The following is a 20,643-nucleotide window of genomic DNA, read 5'->3' on the forward strand; positions in this document are numbered from 1 at the left end:
GGCCATTCTTGCATAATTGGCCCCTGGAGTCACGGCTTCGATGGAGGCTGAAGTTATGTGCTGTTCTTTAGGGCTTTGGAATATTTAGAGAAAATTCTCTTAACTTCTTGAGGTTGAAGGTGTTGTGAGGTTGTTGTGGATGGGTGTAGAGATTCAGCGGAATCTCCTTGGAGATTTTGCATATCAACAAGGAAATTTGCTGCCACAAGATTTCTCAATGCCGCATGGTCTTTTTCAGCTAATATTTTACTGTGTCATTAGCTAAACAAGGGTTTGATTATGATAGCCAACTATGTTGCTAGTTATTTATTTTCATGGCTCTTCTTGGTGTGCTGCTTTTTCTGATTCATTAAATCATCTCATCATTAACTTTGTTTCAGGTCTGCAGAAAATATTTAGTGTTGTGTTACACGACAGTGCACACATCAAGAAATAGCATTAATATCTGTCAAGTTTTGGATGGACAGTTTCTGATTTTCTAAATTTATTATGGCCCCTTGTTTTGCATCATTTGTTTTGTTAGATGTTTAAATAATTGTAAATATATAATTGTGAGCATGCAAAATTTTTATAGGTAAAATACCAAATGGCTTGGTTTTGAGGGTTCCATGTCAATGGCTTCTGATCCTAAGCTAGTCATAAGAAGTCTGGGAATGGGATGGCTACATCTATCGTGAGCAAGAACCAAACCCAATTGGCATAGCTTGAGCTATCCATTCATAAGAGACCCTTTGTCTCTTATGATCAGATGAATATTTTGAGCCCATATTCCAGTGAATTAGTAATTCACTGATCCTGAAGTTGGATTAAAAAAAAACACTTGCTGGAAAATTTCCTACTAGCACTTATAAACTAATTTTAATACAATATTCTAGCTCATACTAACATAGAATGCGTACCATGTTTTCTTTGCAGTCTATTTGATTGATTATCATAAATTAACCATTCTTGTTGATTTCAGGCTCCTCAAGTGTCCGAGTGCAAGATGAAAAGACTGGTTCAGTTTACAATATTGGAGCCCACGATGTTTCCACGGCCTCCAGTCTTGAGATTTGGCGTTTTCATGTAATATTATTCCTTGTTGTTGCTTTGCTTAATTTGATTTATTGAAATTTCACGAGAAGTCAGTGATAACTTTAATTTATTCTGTACAATTGAACATCCATTCAATACAAAAAAAGGCTCTCGCCACATTTGTATATACCACTGCGTGCATCTTTCTTCGATATTTTAGAACATCAAAGTCTGTTTTAAAGTAGATGGCTGCAGAATGATTATTGTGCTTCTGTGTTGGCAAGAGGATCCACTTACCTGGAGGTCAAGTCTCTTAAACGAAATAAATGTACCTCTCATGTGGTAGTCCAGGTGGATGATAGCATAAGTGAGACTAGGAACACCAGAGATGGACATGACTAAAGCAGAGAGCATTTCTTGATGATGATAATACAGAAGCTGTCGGAAATGGTAGGATGAAGCGTGGCGACATGAGTAAATGTTTTTGAAATAAAGATCTAATATATATATCCACAAAGCCAAGATATCATACTGAAGAATTTCTCAATAGTGCACCTATTACTGGCCGGGAGTAAAAGTTTTAAACATCTGAAACAGCATGCCGTAATACATATATGGCTCAATTAGTACCAGTAATTTTGGAAAGTACCAAGCACTTTTGTCCAGATATCATTTCACTTAGGATATATCATAATCAGGAATTCAGGTGATTTCATCAATAAGGTCCATCATGTAAATCCTAATAAATCAGTCTCATAACTGCAATACATGAATAACTCAGTCAACCAACAGACAAATTGGAAAATATCAAACCCTTTGTCCCAATACCTTTTTATCTAAGATATATCATAACCAAAAAATCATATGATTTCACTAGTAAGGCCCAACATGTAACATAATTGTTGAGTGGGAAAAAGCCCCACATTGAAAAATGAGAATAAAGGTTAATTGATAATAACGTTGAATAATAGGCCTTCTAAATAGCTACTAATTTGGGATGGAACTAAACTCAACCCAAAAATCCAATATGGTATTGGAGCCGGATATGTGTGAGCTTAGTCCCAATTTATGCTCCCAAGTTATCTGTGATGAGAGTGTCAAGTAAGAAAAAATCTATGTTGAAAATTAAGAAGAAAAGTTAATTGGTTACAAGGTTGAGTAATAGGCCTCCTACGTGGCTAATCATTTGGGATGGAACCCAAAAATAAAAAAATAATAAACCACTCTCATACTTGCACTACAAGTGTAGTTCAATCAGCAGCAACAATTTAGACAATATCATGCCTTGTGCCTAAATACCTTACCACCTAGGATATATCATGACCAGTAGATCAAGTGAATTTTCCAATAATATTTAGCATGTAACCTAATAATTTACACTCATACAGTAATATAGGAATAGCCCAAATCAGTAGCAACAATTTGGAAAGTATCAAACCTTTTTATCTAAATGCCTTATTACCTAAAATATACCATGGCCAGAAAATCGAGTAATTCACCAGTAATATCCAGCATGTAATCTGACAATTTACTCTCGTACTGCAATACAAGAATAGCCCAAATCAACAGCAATAATTTGAAAAATAACAAGTCATTTGCCTGGATACCTTTTCATCCTTATAGCCCAAATCAACAGCAATAATTTTCAAAATAACAGGTCATTTGCCTAGATACCTTTTCATCCTTATAGAAATAACAAATCCGATGAAATCTTAGAAGCAAACACTGCAAATGCATATTTAGTTCAAATGCTACAGATGATATTACACGGGACATTTATTCCAAGAGACAAGAGTAGCTAAATATCTGTAACTCACAGTTCATTCCCCATGATAACTATCAGAACTCAGCTTTTATGTTTATGTCTAAAGAAGGAACATGTTTTTATTAGCTTAAGAATAAACAAGGTAACACATGATATTGCTTCAATACTCATCCCAAACGTAGACTTAGCACCAAATCCATCTCATGTTCCAACTTCCTCTTATACATAATCTTAGCAAGTACCAAGATAGATTCTATATACGCACCTAAGACAGACTGAAGTACAATGATTCTACATATCCATGACTAGTATACCATATCATACTTGCTGCTCATATCCCTATATTACTAGTGATAAGCAGAATATCACATATACTTGCAGTCCATATTTCTATACTTATTATCAATGAATAGAATAGTAGATCATAATTGGAGTTCATATCCATATATTTTCTTTTACTCTACCAACTTCTTTCCTTGAATGAACCATGGGAGAGCACCTAAACAATTCTGCATCAACCACTGCAGTCCCTCATAGCAGCAGACATTACATAACCTCCTATGGAATATCTATTTTCTTACCCAATTATCAGATATTCTTCTCAAAAAAAAAAAAAAAAAAAAAAACTCAAGACCTTTTAATCTTTCTTAATAAGAATACAACAGGTAACGAACTCATGCAAGTTATTCCTAAGGTTGAAATCAACATCACCATCTTATTTATTTTACCTTGTTTAGATGAAATGCTTCCCTTTTATTATCACTCGTATTCATCTAACCGGAATTTAAGTTCTTCCTACCAAATATAAGAGAAAAGAAAATTCTCAAGTAAACTGAAATCTATACAATGACAATCCTAATATAAACCATGAATCGTTTTCTTGTATTACAAATAATTTCATAAAGTCAATATGGGGGCCCCAAGCATTTTAAATATCACTAACCCCCACCCAATTGGGAGTTAGAACTCTTGTCGATGGTTAAATAAGCATAACATCTGCAAGCAAGAAGAACTTAAAATCCATACAAATGAAAATTTCCAACCAAGAAATTATCATTATCATACTCCATTGGATTCAAGCCTCGGTTTAAAGCTAACCCAAACTCTATCAAATCAGAAACAAGATTTCTTCTTCACAAAATTCAGCAACAAGAAAATTTCATTTCATGCAACTTAAGTTTTCTACATAGACTCTAACCACTCCTGTGAGATGGATAAAAGGCCTCAAATTTTCACCATTTTTACACCTCTATCTAGCTCATAAACCAAATTCCCCCTCTTTACAAGGTTCTAACCAAGATTTTATTTTTATTTTTTTAGAGAATAGTATAAATATTATTAATGAAAATGAGAAGATACATCTTAGGGTAGCTCTCCCGAAACAACAAGGGATTAAAGGGAGGTTCCCTCTAGCAACATTATCAGCGAAATAATTCGTTGACTGAAGGACATGGCCCCAAACACAAGTGAGGATTGAAGTGATGTTCACAATTTCATGGAATACCGTCAAGTGATGCCAGGGAGGATCCTTGGGAGAAGAGCAAGACCAATCATCACCGAAGAGTCTTCCTTCAATAAAAAGTGGCCAACGAGGCGGTCACTAAAAATGATGAGGCCCTAGAGAAGCACAAATAGCTCTATAGAAGTGGAGTCAGAGACCTCCATAGGCCTAGCATAGGAAGAGGGGGCGCCATCAGAATTCATGATAACATTACCACGCTAGCAAGCCAAGGGGTTCCAATGACACTGCCATCAAAGATGAACTTGAGGGCACCGACAAGGGGAGGCTGCCAAGTTTCCATGAGGAGGCCCAAAGGGGCCGACATATGGGCTACGACACACCAATTAAAGCGGAGGGAAGTGCCGCTGAAGTTTTGAAATTCCTTCCTAGTGTGGAGCCAAGTGCAGATATGGCCAACAATTAGGTCGGAGACCTCATTTCTGAATCTATAGTTGAAGCGGCAATTGTTACTCTCTCCAAAGGCATCGAGGGCTGAACGGGAGGCAGTAGGAGAGAAGATCTTTTCCCAACATTGGGATGTTGATTCCCAACTCCATTAGGCGGGTGGAGGTGAGGTCCTTGGGGACATAGAAGTGGATACCAATCTTGTTGAGCACGAGGGACCAAACCTTCCAAGCAAACGGGTGAAGGAGGAGCAGGTGGTTGACACATTCCTCAACAACATTGTAGAATGGGCAGAGAGCACATGGAACGGTGTTGCTACACCGGGGGAGATTATCCACGAATAGAATTTTATTGAAGTAGGCAATCCAGAGGAAGAACTTGACTTCAGGCGGCCTGGAAAGTTCCAAATAATTGCAGCATCAATGGGATTGAGGGCTGAAGCCCACCCCTTGAGGTGGTAATATGCCGAAGTCACCGAGAGCATTCCACCAGCATCGGGCAGCCAGATCACCTTATTGAGAACATACGCTTGGATTTTAAAAGAGCCCAATTCATTCAGGAGATAGCAGGCATCAAGAACCTCGGCATATTGAGTCCGCGCTGGAATTGGAAACTCCAACATCCATTGGGGCCCCAGACATCAACAAAAGTCGTTGAGCATTGCGAGGCAATTGTCAACAATGAGTGATAGGAGGAAGCAAGGGGGCGAGGCCATATCCACCAATCCAACCAAAACTCGTCATGAACCCATTGCCAATGTGGTAGCAAATAGATGTGGGTAGTAGCTCCTAAATCAAGGACTAAGGTGGAGGATGGACACACATGAAGGGCAAATGTACCTGAATTAACTAGTGTGGTTGTAAGAGTTAAAAATTGAGCTAATTCTGCAACAGCCGCCCCCCCCCCCCCCCAGCGGCATTGGCCAATTATTTCATCTATTACATCTTCTATTTCTTGTACTTGGAATCACATTCCTAGGTCAGCCAATTATGTGGGTGATAGGCTAGCTAAATGTGGAACCTCCCAGCAATCTCTCATTGTTTGGGATGGTTCCCCTTCCTTGTAATTTTACTTTTTTGAGCCTTTTAATATAACTCAACAATATTTAAAATAAAATAGCAATGTCACAGATCACGCGATGGACACGTGACGAAAGGGTGTGGACGATAAAGAGCACAACCGACGCTCTTGCCGACGACAGCAAGAGGATCCTTTCCTTGCTCCGACAACGAGAAGACTCTCAAGGTCGCGAGGGGAGGCTCATCAGCTCCACAACAAGAAGATGACGGTAGAGGAAAGAATGTGTTAACAAACGATCAAAGAGGATGGACAAAGGTTCGGAAACGGAAGGTTGGTAGGACGGAGCACAACTGGATTTCAATGCACCATTTCAAATTTGGCAACACGGAGCTCTGTCTGGTTTTGGTCACGGACAAAAATGGCGATTTCATTCGCATAAAAATAAAAAACGGGGAGAAGAGATCTTTTATCTCGATCCCGAAGTCTTTTTGGATCGAATTTCTTCAAAGTTTCAACGATGCAACCAGCAACAATGCCTCAACGCCTCAATTAAGGGAATTGAGCACTAGAGCAATCTCCTTCTCCCTTTTGGTCTTCAGATACAGGAACCCCACGGAATGCAAAATCGTGCAATGTAGGGGAGATCTTGTTATGGTTCGGGTCTACATTCTTGAACAAGCCAATGCTTCTTTCAACTGGGCTAATTTCCGCAACAGCCTTTCTTTTGCTCATCCAGACAAACAGGACTGCCCCTTTGACACCCCCAGTAACTGTGATCAACATTTTCCACCCCTTCCGACTTTCCAAATCATTGGCAAGCCTTCTCTCCCCTCCAATAGCCAACCCCATGACCCCTGTGCATGATACCTTGCCAAATTACACCATAACCTTACCCCCTGACTCCCTCTCGGCAGGACAGCACTCCCTGGAATCGGCAGTAGTTGTCGAGGTCCTCTCTCCTTGCTGGGAACGGGGTACCCTCGCCTCCTAGTTCCATGATCATCTCCCACTCGACTACTGGTCGAAAGTTTCACTCTTGAGCCCTCTCAAATGGCTGCTCTTCCCCAAATAGCTGCTCTTCCCCCTATCACCTATAGAAAAGGCTGTTGCACTCGTTCCAGTGCCGGATTGGCTCGCATCCCCTCCAACTGCCCCTTATGTCAGATGATTTCAATCTAAAGGTTACCAAAGGAGCTCTGGTCGGAAGAGATTCTCAATCACATAACCCAAAACTTTGGTAACCCGATCAAACGGGTGGAGAACACAGTACGCAGGACCAGACTCAATGTGGCCATGGTCTTCATCACTCCGACACTTCACTGGTTGGATTTCTCTTTCTTCAAAATCGTTGTGGGACCAGATTTTTTCTCGATAAAGGTCGTTTTCGGAGACATGGTTACTGCTGACTCTCCGATGAGACCTTATTGGCGGGAAGGCTATTCGTCTCCTCCGATTCCAACTCCGCCCCTGGACCGATTCATTGCCCATCCAAGTCGACCCACTCAACCCAATATTTCTATGGCCACCTCAGACTCATCTACCTCCCTGCTACACTCCACTTCAAATTCAAATTTCCTGACCCTGACACACTCTGTAATCATAGGTTTCTAGCAGCGAGATCTGCCAGCCCACTCATCAAACCCATTGTCCCACCTACTACCATTGTCGCCTCTGAACCAGTCATCTATCTCGTGCCAGATGCTCCATCTCGGCTTAATTCGCCACGTAACCCCCCTCCTCTTCTACAACACCCTACATTTGCTTTATGTTTCCGACAACCACACCTGTTGGTCCCACATCTTCATTGCCATGCGACGCCATAAAAGAAACTAGTCACATCTCTTCATCCCCTCATAATTGCTTATCCAACCACCAAGCTGAAAAATCCCTTTATAACCTTACACATGGCCCGGATTCCGCCTCTTTGAGCACATGGCAAACCCAACCACTAGCAGACCTTTCCACGGCCCCACCGAAATCAACCCAAACCCACTTTATTAACCCCACTTCGAAATCACCAGCACCATTCCTCTTTGTGTTGAAATGGTTACTCCACCCGTCTCTCCTCCACACTCCCTGCCTGAGCAAAAGTATCATTCGAACTCAGAATCCACGACTGGGGCTGTTCCTTGCTCTAGCAACCCTTCGCCTCCCATCTTGGTCACCTACTAGCAAAGAAGAAGAAGCCAAAACCAGCCCGGCCAACCTGATGAGTCTAGTACTGCTGCTCCCCAGCCACCCGAAGCTGATCTCAGAAGTATTCCTTTCCCCCCTCCAAATGAGAGATCGCTTGAACTTGCAGAAGAACTTCAATCAGAGCATCATCAATATGATGACGAAACCTGACAGCATATGATGAACCTAGCTCGAATAATGGGAGTAATGTACAATGGCCACCTACCAATAGATAACAATTCGGTGGGAGTCCAAAAGCGAAGTCATAAATGATTGTGATCTCATGGCATATCAAGGGAGTAGGGTTTGTTCGGAAGAGAGCTATTATCTCTCGCTTTTTTCCCCAATTCAAGCCTTCAATTGTGGTGCTCCAAGAGACAAAGTGTCAAGCAATGGATGATTTTCTAGCAAATGAGATCTGGAATTGTACTTTGATAAAGTGGGTGGCAGTAAATGCCATTCGGCGGTATAATTATTCTTTGGGATACTACTTTGTTCAACGCACTGGATGTTACCGAGTGTCGATTCTCAATGGGCTTGCACTTCTTGACTGCACTTTAGGTAGACAATGGTGCTTGGTTGGGGTTTATGATCCCACAAGATACCGTGAGAGGCGCCAGTTTTAGGAAGAGCCATCTGAGCTCAATCAGCTTTACTCTTCACCTTGGCTCTATGTCGGAGATTTCAAAACTATTCGGTTCTGCAATGAGAAGAGGTCGTCGGTGATTAGCATCACCTCTTCTATGAGAGGTTTTGCTGATTTCATTGGTAGCTACAAGCTGGATGAGATCCCCTTTTCCGAGAAGTCCTACGCTTGGTCTAACGAAAAGTAGCACTCAATCCTTTCAAAATTGGATCGCTTCCTTGCTTGCCCAGATTGGTTTCAACTATATGAGAATGTGTCGGGTAGGGTGCTTAATCGGGTGGGGTTGGATCACTGGCCCATTCTTCACTCTACCTCCTTTGGTAGATGGGGACCTTCCCCTTTCTGGTTTGAGAACTCATGGTTGCTGGAGCCAGACTTTGATCCTCTTATTAAAAAAATGGTGGTCCAATTTCCAGTCAGGTGGTAGAATGGATTGGCTCCTTCCTCAAAAGCTAAAGCTACTTAAAGGCAAACTTAAGGAATGGTCCTCTAGCCGTTGTGTTTTTTTGGGTGCTGAGAAGGCTTCTCTTCTCTCTCGGATTGCCGATCTAGACTCGACGGAGAAGCAAAGGTATCTATCCCCCTCTAAATTTTTTACCCGTCTCTCACTTTCAATTGTCTTACAATCAATTTTACATTGAGAAAGGGCTTGGTTCAAATGGTTAACTAAAGGAGATGCAAACACGAAATTTTTTCATGCCATCGCCTCGTCGAGGAGGAGATCTAACCGAATTACCTCCTTATGTGTCAATAATGAGGTAATGTCAGATAAAGTTTCCATTACTAATGTGTTGCTTAAGTTTTTCACAGATCTTTATACGGTGGAATGTCACAATAGACCTAAAATCTAGCACCTTCATTTCACCTGCCTCTCCCCTGCAGTTGCGTCCCTCTTGGAGACTCCCTTCTCTCATATCGAGATCGAGCGACCAGTTCAGGGCATGGCTTGTGATAGAGCCCTGGGTTCTGATGGTTTCAATGGAGATTTCTACAAACAAGCTTGGCCGATTATTAAGGAGGATATATTTGCTATGATTTAGGGTTTCAATGATAAGGGCATCACTTTCTGCAACATTGGAGCTTCCTTCATTGCGCTGGTCCCTAAAAAGACCAATGTAGAGTAGCCAGGGGATTTTCGGCCAATTAGTCTCATCTCCAATACATATAAGATCATTGTTAGACTTCTTGCACACAAGCTCAAGGCTATCCTCCCCATTGTGATCCACCGCAGTCAAGGCACTTTTCACAAAGGAAGAAATATTCTTGATTCTACCATTGCCGCTCACAAGCTCACTGACCATTTTAGCCGCTCCAAAGACCCACGAATCGCTCTTAAGCTCGACTTGGAGAAGGCTTTCGACCGGGTCAACTGGTACCTATTGGATGACTTGATGGGTCGTGTGAGGTTTGGTAATCAGTGGAGGTTTTGGATTAGGAGTTGTGTGTCATCGGCTTCATATTCGGTCAACCTGAATGGTACAATATGCGGTTTCTCCAAGGGCACTAGAGGATTGAGACAGGGCGACCCCCTCTCCTGGCTTTTATTCAACATTGTGGCAAAATTTCTATCTTCCGGGCTCTATTCGTTCAAGGATCTTGGCCAATTGGCTCCAACCACCTACCTTTCAACATTTCCATTTTACAATATGTAGATGACACTATAATTTTTGGGGTTGGTACCATGGATGGCATTAGAAGAATCAAGGCGGTGCTAGGTATTTTTGAGTTGGCTTCTGGACAAAAGGTTAATTGGGAAAAAAATATCTTTGTTGGGTTTCAACATTGATCGTGGGACTCTCTCCAACATGGTGAGCATATTAGGCTGTTTGGTCCCCTCCATCCCCACCACTTACCTCAGGCTTCCATTATTCATGGGTTATATCAGTAGGGACCTTTGGACGCCGGTGGTAGAAAAAATCGAATCACATCTCGCCACATGGAAAGGTTGCCTTCTCAACTATGTAGGAAGACTCACCCTCCTCAAGTCATGAATAGCCGACATCTCAAACTATTTCTTATCGTTTTTGCCTTGTCCTGCCTCCATTTACCAAATTATAGACAAGATCAAAAGAAGGTTCCTTTGGAGAGACTCTAGCAGTGCTTTCAAATATCATCTGGTTAGTTGGAATGATGTTTGTCTCCCCAAGTGCCTTGGTGGGTTGGGTATTCGGCTATCCAAGGACATGAACCGACCTTTACTTATAAAGTGGATTTGGAGGTTCAACACTAATCTCTTCCAACCTCTGGAAGGGCATGGTGGTTGCATAGCTTGGTGGCTTCTCTCCTTGATGAACGTCTAGAGGGAACATAAGGTGCCTATCGCCTATTTGGAGATCCCTCTATCTTCTCCTTCTGACTTTTTGCTCTGCCATCAGATTCCATGTGGGTAATGGTCAGTCAATAAAATTCTGGGGGCACTAGTGCACTGGCAGTGCGCCTCTCCAGAGCTCTTTTGGTGGCCTCTTCCACTTATCTTTGCAAAGAGAGATTACTGTTGCTGAAGCCCATGGTGATGGGGGATGGAACCTTCACCCCCAGCGTGGGCTATTGGACTTTGAAGCTTTGGATGCTAGACATCTTTTGGACTCTATCCAATTGCTAAGGTTGCGTGCTCATGCCCAGGACAAGTTAATTTGGTGGCCAGATAAAAGCCGCCTCTTCTCCGTGTCCTCAGCCTACTACTTTGCTAGAGGGTGGCTTTCCCACAATGTTGAGCATGATATTGCCTTCGCCTGGCGTCTATGTGCCCCTCCCAAGGTCAAATTCTTCATGTGGAGTGTCTGCCTCAACAAGATTCTTATTGCAGATAATCTTAGGCGGTGAGGACATCCTTCGATTGATCCCCTTTGCTCGCTTTGCGGCACAGTGGAGGAGATCAGCCATGTCCCCCTTCAATGCCCTTTCTCGTGGGACATCCCGAATGATCTCTCGAGTTGAATTTAATGGATGTTCCTTGGGCATCCCTCACTTGGCAGGTATAAGAGATGTTGTCCAAAGCCATAATGTTCACATGTAGCAGACCTTCTTGGGCCCAACCGGTATTAGTGGTGTTGGTAGATGGGCCCAAGCCCACACGACCAAGGAAGGCCCACACGTCCAAGTGTGTGAAAGATGGGCTCAAGCCCACAAACCAAGGAGAAGGCCCATAGGCCCACATAGTAGTGGCACGAACGTAAATAAAGAGTCACCTCATAAAGATAGTACTGATGTAATTAGTTTATGATTTATGTCTCTTATTCACTCTTACTAGGTGAAGGGTATTCTTGTAATATTAGTACTTTTGATATCTATAAATACAACTTAAGGGGGAGGGCTTGGACAAGTACATTACCCTAATCTTCCTCCTATTTTCTCCAAATTCGTCACTCTTCCTCTTCTCCTTCTAAAACCTTCTCTCCACAACTCTTCTTCTTCTTCTCACCCCTTAATCTTTTTCTACAGTGATTATATATCATGGAATCCTAAGTTTCAAAATGGTATCAGAGCGGATAATGATCTAAGATGTAACAGGAGAAGAACATGGAGAAGAAAGGAAGGAATGAAGAAGAAGAAGAAGAAGAAGAAAGAGGAGTTTCTCGTTTTTCCTTTAGTCTTATTTCTCAATTTCTATATTTAATTGGATGTTTCACTCTATAGCAGACTGTATACCGTTGGAAAGATATTTGAGTCTAGTTTCCAACTAAAAAAGAATCGTTGAAATCAGATTTTTCTAGAAAGAGAAATCGACATCTGAAATAGCAAAGGTAAAGCAACAGAAAAGTTTCATGCAACAGCAGAAAGTTTCAACTTTCGAGCAGTTTTATGCCATCAAGAATTAGATTTTATATGGAGAATTATATATCAAAAGAAAGTTTTGTAAGTCTATTTTTTTACCTATTCAACCAATTCTCATTCAGAGTTTTTTAGATGTAGGTATCAATCTCGAAAGAGTCAATGGACATCCTGGCCAAAGAAGAAAGAGTAATCAGTTTGGCCAGATTAAAGAGTTCAAAATCTATCAAATTATTTATCTCAAAAGAAGTATATTTTATGAAGAGAAGTTATACTTGGTTGAAAGGTATTTAAGTCTAGTTTCAGAAGGAGAAAATTTCATGTCAATCTCATCTATATTTAAGGAGATATTCACATTGGAAAAATCAAAGGTCATGTTGGTATACTGTTGCATGCGAAGATCCGGATTTAAGCCAAATATTTTGCTTAAATTTGTGAGTTGCTGTTATTGATTAACAATATCAGGAAAGTATCTCATGGAGCTAGTGAAGTTGTTGATACTAGCCTTCTTTTACTTGATCATACAAGAGGTGGATTAGCACTTGAGCTTGCAAAATATTTGTTGACTACAAGTTGGGATCATTGACATTATCTCCCACTTGAGGGGGAGAATAGAAGGAGAAGTACGAAAGATGAGCACATTGGAGATTGTTTGATTTATTGATTATCAAACAGCACTTGGTTCAACTTATTATTGGCAGTCTATTACTCGGCTTGACTCACTGACTCACAGTCAAAACTAATATTTGTTATCTGGTACCGGCTTGACTTTGACTTGATTATTACCTTGGATTATCCTTAGCTTATTACTTGGTGCATAACTTCCTTATTCAAGGATGGACTTACTGCATATTATTTTATGTGTCCTTATTGGTCTTAAGGACTTTTACTACCTATTAGTTATCCGCTGCTATATAACTGCCTATTTGGTAAGTGTTATTTAGGCCCAGGCCCATTTCAATTGTTGTTATCGTGTCTCTCTGATTGAGACATTATTATTGAAGAATGACTTCTCGGTTGCTAATTGTTGTCAGCATTGGTCATTCTGATGAAGGAAGCACATGGTGACCCAAGAATATTACCTTGTGGTGGGACACCTTAATGGAGGAGTTTATTAGTACATTTTCGAGCAATGCCTATAGACGCACTACCTACAGAGGATAGGAGTATGTCCAACATCCAGCATGAGTCAAGTCTATTATTCACCCAAGAGGTGTGTTTTTTAGCTACCCTGAGAAAGTGGGTAGACTCTGTGCCACACAGTAGGGCAACTTTTCCGCCTGTGAAATTGAGCGGAAAGTATTTTTTACTAGGACCATTTGACTGGAGTATGGAGCAATGTCTTATAGCTAGGGGTGATTTTACTCTCTCTTACAGTATGCCAACTAGGTCTCTTGGAAAAGAACAAATAGACCACCAACTTGAGGGGGAGTGTTGGAAGATATGGTGGACTACCATTTTATACGGGAAGATCCTATACACCATTTACAGCAAGTTGGGCATTTATGATGTTCTCTCACCCCCAACTTGAGGGGGAGTGTTGGAAGATCGGCCCAATCTCACACGACCAAGGAAGGCTCACACATCCAAGGTGCGAAATATGGGCTCAAACCCATAGACCAAGGAGAAGGCCCACGCGTCCACATAGTGGTGGGTGATGGTAAATAAAGAGTCATCTCATAAAGATGGCACTGATGTAATTAGTTTATGATCTATATCTCTTATTTACTCTTACAAGGGTGAAGGGTATTCTTGTAATATTAGTACTTTTGATATCTATAAATACAACTTAATGGGGGGGGGGGGGGGTGTTTGGACAAGTCCATTACCCTAATCTTCCTCCTCTTTTCTCCTCCTAAAACCTTCTCACCACAACTCTTCTTCTTCTTCTTCTCAACCCTTAATCCTCTTCTACTGTGATTATACATCATTGAATCCTAAGTTTCAACAAGTAGCTCTCTTGAGGCTGAAGTTCTTGCCATACTTCACCGACTGAAGATTTATAAAAACTCCATCAGGGGTCCTCACATTGTAAAGGAGATTCCAAGGTGGTTTGGCTGGATGAAGAATCAGACTTACCCCCCCATGGAAGCTTGACACTTTCCTCCCTGAGGTGAGGGACATTCCTTGGGCTCTATATGTGTCTTGGAATCATATTCTTAGATCTGCAAACTGTGCATTTCTCTTGCAAAGGATGTGATCAACATCTTCTTGTAGGGTATGGTATTCCATCTAATGCTTTTGCTTGTTCCGTTGTGCTTCACCCCTTTGTTTTTTGCTCCCCTTTCTCAATAAAATCCCCATCATTCAAAATAAAAAATAAAAAGTCATTCAAAGCACAAGGTCTGACTTTTCTAGTACACAAAGCATCCTGCAGCTGACTAAATACTTTGCTTCATTTTTCTATTTCTTTCCTTTTGAGTACCACTTTTTGCTTTATAATGTATCAGCATATTTTTATATGACATGCTTACCAAGGTCAGTGCTTATCATAAGAAACTATCCATCATTGAACAAATGCAAGCTATAGATGCGAAAAAAAATTATCTAGAGAAACGGGTCGGCCTCATAAATTTCAACTTTCAGATTTTTTTCTACTTTTGCTATCTTTTTACAGTAGAGAGCAGTAGAATGAAGTTTGTAGCAATCACAAAGTTCACAATTTTAGTTAAACTGATCTCATGATAGTAAAAACAATTATACCATCAGTCTCTGTTGAGATATCCAGCCTCCTCAAAGTAACATCATTTGTGAAGGTGGTATTAAGTTTCTTTTTTGACTCCCAGTGATTCAAATAACTCTTTTTTTTTTTTTTTTTATAAGGAGTCAAATAACTTCACAAATGAGTTCAAATTATGAATTGCTTCATTGACCAGAAAAGGGTTGCAGACTCTATAGAATGAACTTCAAGCCAACAATAAAAATATACAGAATTAGCGCATGATGAAACTCCATATGTGGCCTAAATGCAAGTTCTCTACACGTATCTTATAATTATGTAGCCTAACCCACACATTTTCTAATTTGTCGTTACTGGGCGAATGTTTGTGAACAAAATAAAAGAAAATAGGACGAATTCACTAGGATTGATGACAAGAAACTCGCAAACAGATCAGAAATTAGTCCAGAATGGCTTCATTAAAGAGATTGCTTGGCTGACAAAATGGAGAACAAATATCTCCTAAAATATCCCAAGTTATATTGGAAAAAATACAGTGGCAGCAGCATCAAGTTGCAAAAACCAATCAATGAATGTAATCAGACACAAAATATGAAGAGGATGAGGGCAGAAATACGGCAGTTAACTTCAACCGTCTCCGTGACCATAAGGAAAAGTTAAAAAAGTAAAAGAGGGAGAGACAGATGTACGTGTAAATAGGATCTGCATCATCAACGCTAGCATGGAGAACGCTTAGTGGGCAAGCAATTGCGCGATGAAAACATCCAAATTCGCCATTTGCAGCCAAAATCCAACACAGTCGATGAAAAAGATTTCAAAACTAGTGATATATCGCTAGATATCCATCAGAAAGACCAACAGATCCACTATAAGATGCGTGCACAGCTTCTGTTCGTAGTCAAGAATCGAGTTTAACTCAAAAGTGTCCTTGAATCGACGAAAGTAGAGCTACCACTAGATCTTAATCGACTAGTCTCCAAAGAAAACTAAAACTAAAACCAAGAAAAAAACATGGGAGAGACGGAGATTCGGTTGGGGAGAGTGGTAAACAAGAGTCCAAAGTGAAGTGGCTGGAATCTTGGATTAACGAAGAAAACGAAGAGAAACATCGCGCCAATAGGCTGTCTGACACATCATCTGACAATATTCCTTCACAAGTACTACTCAGTTAAATAATTTAAGACAAAACACAAGCCCAAGTTTAGAGGCCAACTTTTTCTTACTCCTTGAAAGTACATTATTTATTTGAATATATTAGCGATTTAATTAAATTTATAATTAATAAAATTGGTAAAAATTAAAGATAATAAATGATAAATAAAATTTTAAGTTAATTAATCCGGTTGAATTAAAAATTGGGTACAATATTTAAGTTAATACTCTTTTTGTTTCACTTAGTAGTGAGGATTATGCTAAAAAAAAATCAAAGTATTCAAATGTTTTCCCCTATTACATATGATTTCATTCAATTTTTGTATTTAAAATTAATAAATAGAAGGACAATAGAACAATTTTTTTATCCAATTAGGTATTTAGATGATATTTACCATTTATCAATGCATGTATGTTAAGGATATTTCATTATTCTAGTGATTTGTTAAAGAATCTAGTAACATTTTTAATGGTTTTCATTATATTAAAAATAAATTATTTGTAATAAAAAAATATATAAAATAGTTTATTCCGTTCCCACCACCTATCTAGATAAAGAGTTTGGAGAAATGCTAGTGTTAGACCAGGGATGAGTGTATTTTAGTGGTACATAGACCTAGTCTATGTGGGGTTTATCGGCTGATACAAGAGCGTATCGGTCAATAAGACGGATACGGCTAGGATTTAAGGGTATCAAGGGTACGTGGATTGTCTCGTTAAACAACACAGGTTCTTGGCTGACCAGCCCCATTTGTTGTCTCAGCCATTTAAGCTTCAATTTCTGGATCTCAACACATACATCGAGCAGTATGACAATCGTAGAATCTTTGGGGCAGGGCAACTACAGGTGATTTCCCCCAACCGCACACGCGCCAACGAGTACAACCTTTTAGCTACTGTGGTACCTGCCCTGACTCCTGAGCAGATATTGACAGAGATCCTTGATGATCTGAACATCAGGGCCAGTTGCGTATTTGAAGCTGATGTGCCTGGACTTTCAATGTCACCTTTAACAGTTGTTAATGGATCAGGTGTGCAAATTGAGCCACCCCTTAATAATCTTTCCACGCATTTACCAAATCTCTGCTCTTGAGGTTCACATCAATAGAATCCAAATCCGCCACTTAGAAGAAACCAAACTGTTGAGATAAAAACTGACGTGATTCCCATTTATGTCTTTGAACTCCACATCCATCAACGTATCAAACTCCACCGCAATAGTGACCCCAGTAGCATCCGTAGAGATCACCAAACCCAAGTACCCTCTGGCGTCTCCAACGGATTTGCTCATTGGATGTAACGATGAAAAGTAGTTTGTCTTTGATCGACGAGGGGGTTAAGATTCATAATCGAAAAGGAGAAGGTGGAGAAAGAAATGGGGACTGTAGAGTTGAGAAATTTGATGGGTTTGGCAAAGAGAACTCTTTTAGCACCAAGAGGATCCCGATGAGTGATGCTTTGGGTCGATTTTTTTTTTGCCTTTATCTCTTCTCTTCTAATATGTTTGCTGACCAACGAAACATGACCGGAGTCCTTTGAGCATCTCTAAACGGACTATATCAGAAGGGGGAGTGAGGAAGCTCATAGTCTTCGTACCCATGAGAGGAATAGAGAGAGATTGATAAAGCTTGTTGGTAGACGGGTCGAAATAGAACGGAAACAAGGACGAAGAAGGACAAGACGAGCAGGAAAGGGAAAGAGAAGAGGAGTCTCAACGAGAGTCGAGTGAAACAAGAGTAAAAATGAATTACCACTCCCACTTACACTGAGGATTAACGTGTTCGTACATCATTTGGTCGGACCACGTTAGCTGGTCAACCATTTGATGTATTTCCAGCTTTAAAGCTTTCAGACCTAGATGAGGCACGTGGTCGGATCTGATCATAACACCAGTATCCGTGATTAATGCTTGATTTTCTTTTAAAACGTAAATTCCTTGGATGTTTTTTCCTCCACCTCTTGAGAGAGGAACACCGTCTAATCAAATAGAAGAAGAAACACCTGAAAACAGATAAAACTAAATTCCCAGAGGGAATTTGAATGTTTAGTTGCAGACGATGAAGATTTATTATAATGGAATCCTTCCCCACCTCCATTATAAGTATTAATCCTTGGAATATTGTCACTGCAGACACACTCCACGTAAAGTAAACAATCTTATCTTATGAAAAAACAAGGGAATGAATGCAGTCACCTACAACCAGCTATCTAGCAAGTTGGTATACAGGTTAAACGTTAAAGATTCACCACGCCTTGTTTCTTTTCTAATCTGCTCCTGTCTTTTGGCATGCTGTGCTTACTGTATGTTCCTTGAGACTGATGGGGCCAATATGTCTTGATACAACTGTTCTTAATAATTAGAGTTAATCAAATGATGATGCTGATCATAACCTGACTGCAGCATTTTTTGTTAGAATAAGAAGATGTGATGAGCTTCTTCTTTTTTGTCTTAATCAATATACAAAGGACTAGCCTTGTGGAGACCATGATGTCAAGGACAGCTATAACTTCCCTCAGGATAAGCTTTTCTATTCTCATCCAAAAAAAAAAAATTGTTCTCTCTCCCTTCTCTTCTTCACGAACACTCTTACTCTTGAATTCGGGCTAATCTTCAACGATGCTGCTGATGAATGAGTGCAACTATGACTGCTTCAGGGTGTAATGGGCTTCTGGAACTGCCTGTGTCGGAATTGAGCTTGAGATTTACTAGCTTAATCCTACAGAAGAAGCTTTATTGAATATTTAAGGATACAAAATGCACAAAAACGTTCCCGTGAAGCAAATCAAGAATAAGAATAAAAGTCACAAAGCTTGCCTTTACTTGCACATATTCTTTTCCGGGGTTAGCTTTTGTCTCTTGCCCTGGCTTTGAATTCAAGCCATCGAAGTTAGGCAATTGACCTGAGCCAAAAGATGGTTTGTGGTAGCCCACAAGTAAAATTCTTTTTAGTCCTCAAAAGCATATACAGAATTTACGGACACGACTCTCTTCCTTAAGATGATCTGCCTCTCACGCCTCTTTCTCTTAGGCTGGCTTTGCCTTTACCTTCTGCAGAATGAGTGGAGTCTGCGTAAAAATGGGTTGGTTGTGTTTCTGTGATTCTTGTTTCAAGTTTGACATATTCAAGAAAAGAGAATCGGTGAGTATCATATATACCAAACGGACAAGGGACTACTTCCATCATCTGATGAAAGGAATTTCAGTATCTGATGAACTCTCTCGATTGGTTACTCAGATATTTGAATTTGGGATTTGTCATGTCTTACACCTTTTCTGCACTTTCCTCCCATCTGAAGCTGTCGCATAGGATTATTCTATTCCTCTTCTCCTTTATGTGAGAGCTTTTGCACAGACCCAAGAAAGCATGTGAGAGAGGGAGAGAGCTTTCTGAGTTCCTGATTGGTTCTGGAATCACGACGACCTCTGGTTTTCAAAAAGAGAAAACAAAAAAAAAAGAAAGATGAAATAAAACAGAAACATGGGTTCCGTCCACTAATCGTCAGCTAAATAAGGTAGCTAAGCATGCAGCCATGTGCTCACCCATTAAAGAACAGTAGACGAGCAGAAGTGAGCTTAGCCACGAGGAATCTTTGCATTAAATAAAGTTTCTTCTCTTCGATCTCATAAGTTTTATTGCGTAAACATGAGAAACCATTTCTCAAATTTCCTCTTTCAAACAAAAGAATGCTCTTTTGGTTTTGGTGGCTTTCTTAAACTCATTAAACTCATCGTCCCTGTCGTCCCTGCTGCTTCTGGAAGAGTCCCTCCTCGATCCCAAAGGCCACTGGTCTGCTTAAAAAAATAATTTAAATAAAAAGACCCAGATACATATGGTTTTATCACTTCTTTAACCGTCATGAATTAGATACATTGGAGACTCCTCATGCTTATCATGAATCCAGCATTCATTTCTATTAAAACTCAAATTGTTGATAAACAACTTTTTATCTAAGGCTGCCTTGATGAAAGCTGATAAGGAGAGAGTTGTTAACGAGTCAGCATCAAACTCCATTCTTCAGTGATTTTTCTTTTTTTCTGCTCATTTGCAAATTAAAAGCTCGAAATAACAATGACAATTGAAAAGATTTATCATTTTGTCAAGCAATGCCGCAGAATAATCATGTTTGGAAGTTTATAAACAACTAATCTCCAACCGGTTAGCACATATAGTAATCACCAACAAAAGCTCCAGCAGAGAAGTGAAGGCCAAATGAGTTATTAATCAATTTAAGAATGTAAAAAGTTACAAAAGAGTCGAAAGGGCATGTGGGTTTGGGGAAAACCACATGGATCGGTAAATGAATAAGAGTTTCTGTAAAGTGCTTTTGGATTGACAAATTCGAAATCAGTAGGGAACATGCATATTATGAGCTGCTGAAACCGGAGGCCAAAGCAAAAAAGGGTTCTGAGTGTATGTCTTGTCTTGTTCTGATTAGTCCTCTGGGACATGAAGAATGGGAAGCACGAAGATGAGGGCCCAAGGAGAGACTTTTCTGAGGAGCTCTGACGAGGA

General features: G+C 40.2%; 1 protein-coding gene and 1 long non-coding RNA gene across 3 annotated transcripts in view; one reads left to right on the forward strand and one right to left on the reverse strand.

Annotated features, from left to right (window-relative positions):
• LOC137963598 (aspartic proteinase 36-like) overlaps positions 1–1,177 on the forward strand; it is a 33,196-nt gene extending 32,019 nt beyond the window's left edge. For both annotated transcript variants that reach the window (XM_068810735.1, XM_068810736.1), the window contains exon 10: positions 962–1,177. In XM_068810735.1, coding sequence (XP_068666836.1) covers positions 962–1,110 — 149 coding nt within the window. In that variant the 3' untranslated portion in view covers positions 1,111–1,177. The remainder of the gene's footprint in view (positions 1–961) is intronic.
• LOC137963599 (uncharacterized) lies at positions 1,039–15,993 on the reverse strand. Its single transcript, XR_011115220.1, has 3 exons — positions 15,667–15,993; positions 2,477–2,553; positions 1,039–1,452 (listed from the first exon to the last, which is right to left on the reverse strand). It is a non-coding gene; the product is annotated as an uncharacterized lncRNA (long non-coding RNA).
• Positions 15,994–20,643: the final 4,650 nt, after the last annotated feature.

Source organism: Aristolochia californica, unplaced genomic scaffold, assembly GCF_029961685.1.
Source record: "Aristolochia californica isolate CCGP_79_NKW_82.1479 unplaced genomic scaffold, dmAriCali1.0.hap1 SCAF_4, whole genome shotgun sequence".
NCBI lineage: Eukaryota > Viridiplantae > Streptophyta > Magnoliopsida > Piperales > Aristolochiaceae > Aristolochia > Aristolochia californica.